Source organism: Symphalangus syndactylus, chromosome 9 (genome assembly GCF_028878055.3).
Source record: "Symphalangus syndactylus isolate Jambi chromosome 9, NHGRI_mSymSyn1-v2.1_pri, whole genome shotgun sequence".
Classification (NCBI taxonomy): Eukaryota; Metazoa; Chordata; class Mammalia; order Primates; family Hylobatidae; genus Symphalangus; species Symphalangus syndactylus.
In genome coordinates, this window is record NC_072431.2 from 49379899 (window position 1) to 49392971 (window position 13073).

The 13073-nt window shown below is 43.9% G+C and overlaps 1 protein-coding gene and 1 long non-coding RNA gene across 5 annotated transcripts in view; one reads left to right on the plus strand and one right to left on the minus strand.

Moving 5' to 3' along the window:
• Positions 1-1722: 1722 nt before the first annotated feature.
• On the minus strand, positions 1723-5923 carry LOC134737496 (uncharacterized). The gene is made up of 3 exons (XR_010122467.1): positions 5878-5923; positions 2646-2703; positions 1723-1912 (listed from the first exon to the last, which is right to left on the minus strand). It is a non-coding gene; the product is annotated as an uncharacterized lncRNA (long non-coding RNA).
• Positions 5444-13073, plus strand: part of CACNB4 (calcium voltage-gated channel auxiliary subunit beta 4) — a 281740-nt gene continuing 274110 nt past the window's right edge. The window contains exons 1-2 of one of the 4 annotated variants that reach the window (XM_055292129.2): positions 5444-5663; positions 6207-6290. In XM_055292129.2, coding sequence (XP_055148104.1) covers positions 5601-5663; positions 6207-6290 — 147 coding nt within the window. In that variant the 5' untranslated portion in view covers positions 5444-5600. Of the gene's footprint in view, positions 5664-5738; positions 5981-6206; positions 6291-13073 lie in introns of those variants that run through there. The other 3 variants (XM_055292122.2, XM_055292125.2, XM_055292130.2) reach the window with 3 other exon arrangements.

Here is a 13073-nt window from a genome sequence, read left to right on the forward strand (position 1 = left end):
TCAACTGTAGTACAATGCTTATGCACAGTTCCTTTTAGTCTTACAGGCGCCACTCATTTCCAGGGTTACTTAGGCCAGCATCCCTTTCCTCCACATTCTTCAGTGACATTGTTTAATATATTTGTAATAGTTATATTCTTTTGTCACATTCTGCATTCCATCTTGATCTCTCAACACCTTCAATGATTTTCTTTTTAATTCACCCACATTAAGGCTTACTTTATGCTGTGAAGTTCTATAGGTTTTGACAGATCCACGTTAGGTATCCATCATTACAGTATCATACAGAACAGTTTCATCACTCTTAAAAACCCCCCACGCTCCACCTATTCAACCTGCCGTCTTCATCACCCCCTCCAGAACCACTGATCTGTTTATTGTCTTTATAGCTTTGCCTTTTCTAGAATCCCAAATAGTATATAGCCTCAGACTGGCTTTTTTCATTTACCAATATGCATTTAAGGTTTATCCATTTTTTTGTGACTTGATAGCTGAATAGTATTTTATCATTTTATCATATGATTAGACCATGCTTTGTTTATTCATTTACCCATTAATGGAAACCTTGGTTGCTTCCAGTGTTGGGTTATTGTGAATAAACCTATTAAACATTTGCATGGTCTTTGTGTGGATGCCAATTTTCAGATCAGTTGCATAAATACTTAGGTTCTCGATTGCTGGATTGTATAAGATGGTTTAGCTTGTTAAGAAACTGCCAAGAAACTGCTGAATATGTTCCTAAGTGGCTGTAGCATTTAGCATTACCATCAGCAATGAATGAGAATTCCTGTTGCTCCCTATCCTTACTAGCCATTGCTATTATCATTTTTATGTTTAGTCATCCTTATAGGTGTATAGTGGCATTGCATTTTTGTTTTAATCTGCATTTCTCCTAAAGTAAATGGTGTTGAGCATCTTGTCATGTGCCTATTGCTATCTATGTGTCTTCTTTGGTAAAGTATCCATTCGAATATTTTGTTTATTTAAATAAATTTTTTTTTCAAATTGTAGTGATGGGTCTCCTGTGTCTCAGGCTGGATACAGTAGTGAGATGATGGCTCCCAGCAGCCTCAAACTCCTGGGCTCAAGGGATCCTGCCACCTCAGCCTCCCAAACAGCTAGGGTTACAGGCACATGCCACCCACTGCACGTGGCTGATTTTTTTTTTATTTTTTGTAGAGATGAAGTCCTGCTTTGTTGCTCAGAATGGTCTTCATCTCCCGGCTTCTTGGGCAATTCTCTCCTCAGCCTCTCAAAGTGCTAGGGTTACAGGCGTGAGCCACAACCCCCTGATACTTTTATCCATTTTTTATTTGAGTTGTTTATTACAGTTGAATTTTTTTTTTTTTTTGAGATGGAGTCTCGCTCTGTCGCCCAGGCTGGAGTGCAGTGACGTGATCTCGGCTCACTGCAAGCTTCACCTTCCAGCTTCATGCTATTCTCCTGCCTCAGCCTCCCGAGTAGCTGGGACTACAGGCGCCTGCCACCACGCCCGCCTACTTTTTTGTATTTTTAGTAGTGACGGGGTTTCACCATGTTAGCCAGGATGGTTTCAATCTCCTGACCTTGTGATCCACCCACCTCGGCCTCCCAAAGTGCTGGGATTACAGGCGTGAGCCGCCATGCCTGGCCTATTATAGTTGAGTTTTAAGAGTTATTTATATATTTTGTTTACAAGTTCTTTGTCTTTTTATCTTAACAGAGTTTTTCACAGAGCAGAAATTTTTAATTTTAATTAAGCCCAGAACATCAAGTTTTATTTTCTTGCATCATGTTTTTGGTGGTGGTGTAAAATCTCAACACCAAACTCAAACTCACAGAGATTTTCTCTTCTGTTTTCCCCTAGAAGTTTCATAGTTTTGCATTTACACTTAGGTCTGTAATCCATTTTGAGTTAATTTTTCTGTAAGACCTGAAGATTAAAAAAAGATAACTTTATTGACATATAATTCACATACCATACAATTCACCCACTCAAAGTATACAATTTGGCAGGGTGCAGTGGCTCGCAGCTGTAATCCTAGCACTTTGGGTGGCCAAGGTGGGAGGATGGCTTGAGCCCAGGAGTTCAAGACCAGCCTGGACAACACAGGGAGACTCCAATTCTATAAAAAATAAAAAATTAGCTAGGCGTGGTAGTGCCCACCTGTGGTCTCAGCTACTCAGAAGACTGAGGTATTGCTTGAGCCAGAGATGGAGTCTCGCTGTGGTGTCCGGGCTGGAGTACAGTGGCGTGATCACAGCTCACTGCAGCCTCGACCTCCTGGGCTTAAATGATCTTCCCACCTCAGCCTCTTGGTTAGCTGGGACTACAGACACGCACCACCATGCCTGTCTAACATTTTTTTCTTTTCCTACTCGTGCTTTTGGTGTCATGTCTAAGAATTTATTGCCAAATCTAAAGTCATGAAGATTTACCCTTATCTTCTAATAGTTTTATATTTTTAACTCTTTTAAGTCTTTGATTAATTTTGAGTTAATTTTTGTATATGATGTAAGGCAGCAATCTCCAACCTTTTTGGCACTAGGGATTGGTTTCACGGAAGATAAATTTTCCATGGGATGGGGATGGAGGATGGTTTGGGGATGATTCAAGCACATTACATTTATTGTGCACTTTATTTCTATTATTATTACATACTCACCATAATGTAGAATCAGTGGGAGCCTTGAGCTTGTTTTCCTGTAACTAGATGGTCTCATCTAGGGGTGATGGGAGATAGTGACAGATCATCAGGCATTAGATTTTCATAAGAAGCCCACAACCTAGATCCCGTGCATGTGCAGCTCACAATAGAGTTTGCACTCCTATGAGAATGTAATGCCGCCCCTGATCTGACAGGAGGCAGAGCTCGGACCATAATGCTCACTCGCCCCACCGCTCACCCCCTGCTGTGTGGCCCAGTTCCTAACAGGCCACAGACTGGTACTAGTCTGTGGCCTGGGGGTTGGGGATCCTTGATGTAAGGTCAGGGTTCAACATCATTTTTCCCACTCTGGTGTTGGAGGCAGGGACAATGATTCACCTCTCTGTGTGACATCACCACATTAGATGCTGAGTGTTTCTGGTAGAAGCACTCAAAGCAGTCCCATGTTTCCTGACCTCCTTCTCAATGAGCCGGGAGCAAAGGTGATCAAGGCCCAAGTACACTCAGTGCTGCTGTGGCCAAGGTACAGCCTCCAGGTACAGCTGGGCAGAAGAAGGGAGCCCCCACCTCTGCCATACTTGCTTAGAACTTAGTCTCAATAACAGGTAGCCGGGGGGAGGATGACAAATGCTGATGTTTTGTCCCTCCTAGGAAGCTGACCCTCCAACTGGGAGCTGAAGGGCGAGGGAGCCCTGTGTTCTTGGCTGCACCAGTATAGCGTGGAGTTTCCCTCTCTGAGTTGGAAGCAGGAAGAGAGTGAGTAGGTCTTGGTTCAAATACCTCAAGCTCACTTTTCCTACTGGGTTTCAGTAGGTTTTCTTGAATAAATGTTCCTTCATTTGTTGTGCACCTTTAGGACCATTTTTAGAAATTTAAATGGTTGTGTATATATGTTTTTATAATTTTCACCAGTTTTGCATTGAGCTGGGTGTACAGGGCTTCTCATGTTGTTATGCCTCTGTGGGTTCTGTTTCAATAACTCAAAGTCAGAATTTGGACAGTGGAAAACCACACAATTCAAAGTCCAGTGCTCACATAGTAATTTAATATGCACACACATGTATCAACTATGAAAATGGCTCAGAACTAAATACGGATTGGGTTGACAGTAACTAAAGTAGGGAGTCCTGCATGGTTAGACCTACCATTCCCCATAAACTCATGGAGTATCTACTGTATGGAAGGTATAGGAATAGAAGATAAACCGCTAAAAATCTGTTCTGAAAATTAGGAGATTTTCACAAAAACAGAACTAACAAACTAATAAACTAAGGCAGCCTATTGTAAGTGCCCAGAGAATACATGCTCCAATTTTTCAGAAGCACAAGAATTATGTGGGACTGGAGTGGTCAGAGAGGATTTCTGTGGAGGAAGCGTGAGCTGAGTCCCATTTAGAGGAAAGGTAGGATTCAGCCGGGTGTGTAGGTTGTTGGGAGGGCATATTCCAAGGAGGCATGCCAAAGCAGAGGTGCTCAAATGTGATTGTATTTGGAATACTTGGGTAATGATGACTAGACCTGCCTGCTTGCTGGAATGTTTGTATAGAGAGATCAAGATGGAGAAATGAGATGGAGAGTGATCAGAAATGCAGGAGAGGCTGAGTTGTTGGACCACGCAGTTTGGACTTTATCTGAGAGAAGAGTGACTTGGGCAAGATATTTTAGGAAAATGGTTTTGCCTGTAGTGTGTAGATGGGATGAAATCTCTGCGTGTGTATGTGTGCATGTGCATATGTGCACATGTACCAGGAAGCCTGGAGGCAAGGACATTAGTTATAAGATTGTTACAGAGGTTTGGATTAAGTGAAGGGATTAGGAATGGAAAGGAAGTGTCTAGTGGATGGTAAGATATAACCAAGACCTCAGTAAAGCCAAGCAATTGTTAAAACAAGCATGGTAGTTGTGTCCATAAACATAAAGTCCTAGAATGCAAGCTGATTTAGCGATTTGAGATAGTAAGTATATTTTAATTTAAACGGAGTCTGTTTATTTTTGAATTTGCATATACTTTTCTTCCCTCTTCTTATTCCTCTGTCAATACCTCGCACTTATTCTTCCTCTCCGCAATCCCTCTCTTTTAATTTGATCACAAATTAATCTCTTGTATGTATTTACAGGAGGAAACCAATGGCAAACGTTGTGTATGGTTGCAAGGATGAGTTTCTCCCCCTTGAAAACATCCATCCGCATAGAAATGGAAGGCACAGTGACCAACTCTTGCTTCTTAACAGGTCTAACATGACCTTCAAAACTCCTTAGGACATACTGTTGTTCTTTGGCGGAGCAGCATCTCCCGTCAGACTCAGGCTGGCTGGGTTTCCCACGGCTGCCTGGATATATGTGACTCGCAGCTCTAAGGATGGAATTGCCAAAGCAATACAAAAACACGGACGAAAAGCAAGCCACAAAACCCCATGCCTTACACAGTAGGCTGATGAGTGAAGTCGCGGAAGGTGGCTCTGCTCTTGCCCTTTTAAAATTCCAGTGCAGCAAACACACACACACCCGCTCCGTTCTTCCCACTCCCGCCACACTGCACCAGCTTCCGTCCCCAAGTCCTGATTCATGAACCGTGCCACCTTTGTCTCATTTTAAACTGTGCAGACTATTTTAATCTTGCCACCCCCATCCCAGATTTCCCCCTCCCTTCATCCTCTGGAAGCTCTGATGTAAAGCGCTTGCTAGGTGGGAGAGCGCTTCTCCCAATCCGCTCGGGTAGGCGAGTTTCCGAGAAGCCCCCTCCCCGGGACCCCGCCGCGAGCGCGGGGGAAGCGCCTCGGTCCCTTTAAGGTGCCGCGCTCTCCGAAGTGCGGGCAGGGAGCCTGGGCGCCGGCGCGGGTCCTGGAGCCGGGTGGGGAAGTCCTGCGCCCTCCCCCTCCGCTCGCAGCCCAGCCTCGGGGGCCAGCCCCCTCCGCCCACCGCACACGGGCTGGCCATGCGGCGGCTCTGAACGATGTCCTCCTCCTCCTACGCCAAGAACGGGACCGCGGACGGGCCGCACTCCCCCACCTCGCAGGTACCGCCCCCTCCTCCCCCTCCTACCCCTCCTCCTCTTCCTCCTCTTCCTTCCTCACACCTCCTCCGCCGCCCTAGCGCGCCCCGCCTTCGTGCCGGGCGTGCGGGGCCCCAGTCCCGGGAGTCGGCGGCCCCGCTCCCCCCACCCCTCCTCCACGTCCCTTTCGCCTCCCGCTCCTCCTCTTTCTCCTCCTTCTCTTCCTCCTCCTCCTCACCCTCCTTCGGGTCTCTGCGCTCCCGCTCCGGAGCCCGCAGCCTCCCCCAGCGGATGCCGGGGACTCGGACCCCGCACCCTGAGAGTCTTTGTTAATGGATGTGGTGGGTGCTTGCGGGCTGCTCTTCTCGAGCATCTTTTCAGCCGTCGAGGCTTGCAGTGGGTGGGTGGGGGTGGGGGCTGTATTTGGGAGTCGCGGAGGAGACTTGGGTGCGGGCTCTGGGGGACCCCAGGGAGCGGGTCCGGAGGCGGACTCCAGCCGGGGGTGGTCGCCCCGCTCTGCGCTGCGGTCCTCACTGGCTTCTCTCTGGCCCCGTGTGTCGAGTCCAGGTGGCCCGAGGCACCACAACCCGGAGGAGCAGGTTGAAAAGATCCGATGGCAGCACCACTTCGACCAGCTTCATCCTCAGACAGGTACGAGAAGGAGGCGGGAGACCAGGTTGGGGAGGAGGCCGAGCGCGCGGCGCGGGGGTCCTGGAGCCGGCCGTGGCCCCTACGTGTGGGAGCTGCGGGTCGAGCCCGCGCGCGTCTCTTCCCGGCCTCGGCCGATGCTCGGGCTCGGTCCCTCTCCCTCTAGCCTGGGCTCTTGAAGTCTTCGCGTCCCGGCGTCTCCGCACCGCCCCGGGAAGTTAAGTTTGTGCATGTGTGTGGACAGTTCGGTGGGGACCTGGCTTAAGTCAGGGACGTTGAATTTAAGAGCTGGAAATATGTCTGGTTGCACCTTTGGTGCGTGGAGAAATGTCTTTAAGTCGTATAACTCGACCTAGAGTAACCAGACCCCTCGGGGCCGGGGACCTGGTTTGATTCGAGTTGAGAGTTAGTGGTTTCTTCTGTTTTGTCCTAATTTGAATACTCTTATCTGTCTGGATCTTGGGAGAGATCGTCAAGCTCCAGTCAAAAGAAAGACACTGAGCAGAAAGTTTACTCTCACTTTAGGACTGCTTCTTGGATTCGCTTAATTAGGGAAAGACAGCCGTATCTGGTTAAATAGGAATTAACGAAGGCCAGCACTCAGCTCCCGGTCTAGGTGCGCCTTCACTTCGTGTTTGTTTTCTTAGTGCTTGCTTTCTCCCGCGTGGTTCTAGTGCGAGTTGTCTGTGCTCGGGATCTCCAGATCGCTGGTAATGCTCAGTGCTTAGGTGCCTTTCACCTTGGCACAGGAAATTGGTCCTCAGTTTTCCAACTGTCCATGTGCTGTTAATGAAACCACCCCTGGCTGCTGGGTGCTAGAGAGATCATGCAACAGTGAGTCACCTTGATCTTTCTTTGGAATAGAAATTGTCGGGGTGTGTCCTAGGTTTCGGGTGACCTAGGAAGACATTGGTCATCGCACCAAGAGGCTTTTATCCCAGGTCTTCCTGTGAGCTGCTAGAGTGACCTTGAGAAGTTCTTTTCTCTCTAGGTTACTCAGTATTGTGTAATGTGTTTTCTAACCTATGATGGCAGCTCTGGTGTTTCTTTAGTGATTATCATCAATTTAAACATATCAACGAGGAATGGGCTTTAGCCTCAAAATTGAACTCAGACCTCTCCTAAAAGGGTCTATAAAGCATATTTAGATGATATTTATTATGCAGAACTTCACTTTCTGCAGAAGCGGAAATTTTGACTACCCTTTAATTCAGTGAGCACTAAGCATGTACATTATGGAAATAAATGCATTTTGGATTCCGAATTCATTCTAAAAGTGCATTCTATCCCCTTTGCAGTACTTAGATTATGTATTTGATAAGGCAAACACATTGTTTATCTTAAAAACATTTTTCTGTTATGCAACTGTTTGAGGTCTTGCTGGTGTTTATTTTGTAGGTGCCTATTTTTTAGTGGTATTTCATTGTTGCAAATTCTTGGAAATACTAATTACACAGCAGTTCTTTCCATAAGCTGTTTGACTAAAACTTTTGAGTTCATCTACATAACTGCACTAATGTTTTATTCTTTCTTCCAAGCACAAACAAAATAATATTCTAATATTCTTATTCTTTTCTCAATTTATGCCCATAACTGATTGAGATGATGTATATATAAGTTCTTGTAAAGCGTGCTGCTATGTGCTGGCTTAAGAAATGTTAAAAGTATTGCATGCTAAATAATTTTGGGAATAATTTAAAGCAAAGTAGATTTTTTTGAATAAATATATTTCATCTGTGAAATGGTAATTCATTGGTTTGATTAAATGATCTAATTTAAATTCAGGAGTTAATTGTTAATTGTATTATATAGACAATCTTATTTTTCAGCACAAAAATAGTACTTAATTTTTTTTTTTTTTTTTCCAGACGGAGTCTCGCTCTGTTGCCCAGGCTGGAGTGCAGTGACGCAGTCTTGGCTCACTGCAAGCTCTGCCTCCTGGGTTCACTCCATTCTCCTGCCTCAGCCTCCCGAGTAGCTGGGACTACAGGCACCCGCCACCACGCCCAGCTAACTTTTTTGTATTTTTAGTGGAGACACAGTTTCACCATGTCAGCCAGGATGGTCTTGATCTCCTGACCTCGTGATCCGCCCGCCCGCCTCAGCCTCCCAAAGTGCTGGGATTACAGGCGTGAGCCACCGCGCCCGGGCTGCTTAATTTTTATGAGCACTTTACAACTCACTAAGTATCCTACACATGATCTCATTCAAATGACATCATACAGACTTCTGTATTGGCTATAATAAAAATAACTGAGGGATTTACATTTCTTTGATGAGAAAAAGAAAATGATTACAAATGCAGCTTAACAATAACTTTCGGATAAAATGGAAATCACCCAAATGCCAAAAAATATTTTTTATGAAAGTGTAACAGCTGCTTATGTCAACAGAGCCTTGGGCTGGTCACAGTGGCTCACGCCTGTAATCCCAGCACTTTGGGAGGCTGAGGTGGGCAGATCACTTGAGGTCAGGAGTTTCAAACCAGCCTGGTAACATGGTGAAACCCCGACTCTACTAAAAATACAAAGAAATTTGCCAAGCATGGTGGTGTGTGCTTGTAATCCCAGCTACTCGGGAGGCTGAGGCAGGAGAATTTTTTGAACCTAGGCGGTGGAGGTTGCAGTGAGCCAGTATTGCTCCACATTACTCCAGCCGGGCGACAGAGCAGGATTCCATCAAAAAAAAAAAAAAAAAAACAAACAAAAAACAAACAAAAACAGAGTCTCATTATTTGTAGAATGACCAGTGATTTATTGATATTTGAATTCTTGATACATTGGAGTGATGAAATTTCTTGGTGCTGTTTCACAGTCTGTGTGATGCTTTTGAAGAAGATCGTGGAATATAAAAAAAAATTGCTAATTTCTTTGTCGTATTATTTACAAAAATATGGAGAAAAGCTTTCACGAAAAAAAAAAATTGATGTGTTACATTGGATGGGGAAGACTGGGCTGTTGGTGAAGCAGAGAAGGCAGTTGGCAAACTCACGCAATAAGACAATATTTGTTCTTTGAGCTTGTTAAAAAGTTTCAGTGTTTGTGAGAATATATATGCACATATGTGTGCACGCACACACATGAACATTTGAATTGGCTGGAAAACAAGCAGACTGAGAAAGAGAGCCTGCTTCCACTCTGAGGACTGCTCATGAAGCCCCTCAGGAATCCTTGACCTTGTTTCTGGCCAACAAGATTGCTGGCCTCCACCATTTAGGAGGGATGGAGGTTTTGGAATGAATTCAGGGAGCAACTAAATGGCTTCTTTGAGGAAAGGTGAGAAGATGAAGTACTTTGCCACTGAAAGGAAAGAAAGCTAGGAGTGACCCAGAAATGATCTTCAAAGTATACACAAAGGCTTTCTTTGGAAATGTGATGAAGTGTTCTCACTCTTCATTGGGGATGAAACTCAAGAATTGGCCCAAATTAGAAAGGAATGATGTTTTACAGCAAGACCTTCCTAAGAGTGTTGCCATCATTGGAGTGGCTTTGCAAATGAGGCTGTAGAATTTTCTTTCAGGAGAGCCCTTCTTACAGGCTATTTATGAATGGATTATCTAGTCATGTTTTAAAGTTTTAGGAAACACTTAAGTATTTGCTATGTGCCTAGCACTGTGTTAGATATTGTAGGGGAGGAATGAAAAGATGGATGAGACACAGCCCCCGTACGCAAAGATTTTTATAATCTGGCAATGGAGACAGAGATGTCTACAAACAGTACAGTGACATGTAACAAGGAACGAGAGGGCGGGCTCAATGACCATGTACCCCGAGTATCTATTATATACCCATAAGTATATCTACCCATGGGTGTCACTACACATACAGTTTATATGGCTGAGTACTCCAAGTTAGTACTCTTCCCACTGGGGTTTGAAGAGAAAATCTGATCAGAGTGGGAGTAGTTTGTTGACTTTTCCTTGTTAAGTCTGCTCTTATGAGGCCAGCAAAGTCATACCTGGCCTGGCCCCTACCTGCTTCCAGCCTCATCTTGAGTCATGATCCCTTAGCTCTGGACACAGAGCTTGAACACACTATTGTCCCTCTTGCCATTGGTCCTTTGCATATGCTGAGCCCTCTGTGTGGCAGGTTCTTGCCCTTCCTTCTGCCTAGTTAACTTTTAATCTTCCCTGAGATCTGGGAGTTTAGTCTTCACTTCCTCTTCTAACCTTCCTGATAAAGTCAGTTCCCCAACTAGCGGCTCCCAGAGGGCCTTGTGCCAGTTTTCAGTAGCACCACCACTTTTGTTTAACATGTACTTAGATTTCTCTGTTACATTCTGTCTCCCCATCCATATGAGTTCCACAAGGACAGGGACATGTCTGCATTTGATCTTTGTGTCCTCAGCATCTAGCATACTATATGTTCAATAAACACACACTTGAATGAATGAAGCAGTAGATGGATGGAGGACTAACTTGATATATTTTAGGCATGAGGTTCTGCTCCAACATTAAATGCTTTGTTTAGTGGGGAGAAATTGCCTCCTAACCTCCCCCAAAACTCTGTGGCTTGAAACAACAATATTTTTTTATTTCTGTGTACTAACCAGACAGTTCTACATTGTATGATGTTATATGGGCACTGGGATGGCCGGAAGGTCCAGAGTAGCCTCACATATGTGGTTGGCAGTTGGTGCTGGCTGCTGGCTGAGAACTCAACTAGAGCTTTTGGCAGGGGCTCAGTTTTTCTCCACCTGGGCCTCTCAACATAGTTGCTTGAGCTTCCTGATAATATGGTGGCTAGGTTCCAAGAAGTGAAGGCTGAAGCCACAGCTCTCCTAAGACCCAGTTTTGAAAGCTACACTGTATCACTTCTCTTGCAACCTCAAGTCAAAACAGGTCCAAGAGCCTGCCCAGTTGCAATGAAAGAGAAAACAGACTATCTTTTGATGGGGTGCAACAAGGTCACATTATAAAAGAGCATATGGGTAAAAACACACACACAAACGCACGCACGCACAAACACACACACCGAAAAACAGCAAGTCAAATTCAGTGCCAATAGTATAAACAGGAATTTAAAGATTATTCAATTTATATAACAAATTAAACAAAAATATATGTTGATTTCAGTAGGTGCCAAAAAAGTATTTGATAAATTTTGTAAGTTAAGAATGGAGCATATCTAGAGGCACATGATTTTAAAAAAAGAAGAGAAGGCAGCTCCCTAAATCTAATAAAAATTATCTACTAAAATCCACAGCAAACATCACATTGAGCAGAGAAACTAGAAACAATATATGTATGCAGCAGTCAGTAAATGAGCAAATAATGTACATTGGGGCCCTCTTATCCATATTTTTGCATTCCCTGGTTTCAGTTACCTGTGGTCAACTGATGTCTGAATGTAGGTGAGTACAGTACAGCAGATATTTTGAGAGTGAGAAAGAGACTACATTTCATATAACTTTTATTATGGCATATTGTTAACGTTGTTCTATTTTATTATTAGTTGTTATTGACCTCTTACTGTGCCTAATTTACAAGTTAGACTTCATCTTAGGTATATATGTATAGGAAAAAAATTACATAGATATATATGTATATATATGTAAATGTATATATGGTTTGTCACTATCTGTAGTTCCAGGCATCCACTGGGGTCTTGGAGTGTATCCCCCACGATTAAGGGTGGACTACTATATATTATACTACAGAGTACTATTCAGCCATTAAAGAAAAAAATGAAGCCACCCTGCATGTAATGATATGGAAATGCATTTAAGACATTCATTTGAAATGCATTCAAGTGAAAAAATTAAGTTACAGAATAATGTATAATAATATTTCATTAAAAAAAGAGCATGTGGAATGGAAGATATGGTTGCAGCCATTGTTGGAACCATCTACCTTGGAGCAAGGAACCTCGTATTTTTTAAGGTATGCTAATCAGATGATTGTTACAATAATTCAATGAACTGCACTGTATTTAGAGATCTAAAACATTCAGATTTTTAGGTTGATACTAGAATAAAACAAGTTGGCAAACAAATTCTTTGGGTTATAATTTGAGCACCAGTTATAGATATGTTTTTCTGATGAAATGCAAATTCATCAACAGAAGGTATATGCTTTGCGCATAGCTCTAAGAATAATCATATGCCTACAGGCATGTATATATGCAAAATTTATCCATAAACTTAGAATCACAGAATTTTAGAACAGGAAGAGATTGCAGAAAGAAAATACTTCAGTCTCTTTTCTCAGATGAATGAAACATAGGCCCAAGGACATAGAGGTCATACGAATAGATAATGGTAGAACAGACGCAAGGGATCCTGGCTCAGACTCTACTGTTTTTTTTTTTCACCACAATCCACTTTATCCCTGAATAAACAAGCCAAACACACAAACTCACATAGGTGTGGATACATGCAAGGACATATGGAGCTTATTCCTCTCAGATCCTGGAAACGTTCTGAATCTGCATGGTTGCTGTGAAGAACCATAGCATCAGTTGAAGAATTTAGAGACTGTGGTTTCTTCCCAATTCTATCATGGATGGAATTTTTGCTTGCTTGGTTAGCTTCTTGTAGGATTATTCCTTCCACCCTCCAGTCTTCTACCAGTTCCTCCCGTTGGCTGAACCTCTCTGGAAGCCCACTGACCTGGGATTCTGGGAAACAAGTTGCAGGCTGTGGCCCCCTGAGATAGAAAGTAGAGCAGCGGAGCGGGAGGAGTGGATCTGAGGGAAACAGCCAAGGAGGGGCACAACCAGTTATGTTTATGTTTATTTTTGTTTGAGAAGGAGTCTCACTCTGTTGCTCAGGCTGGAGTGCAGTGGT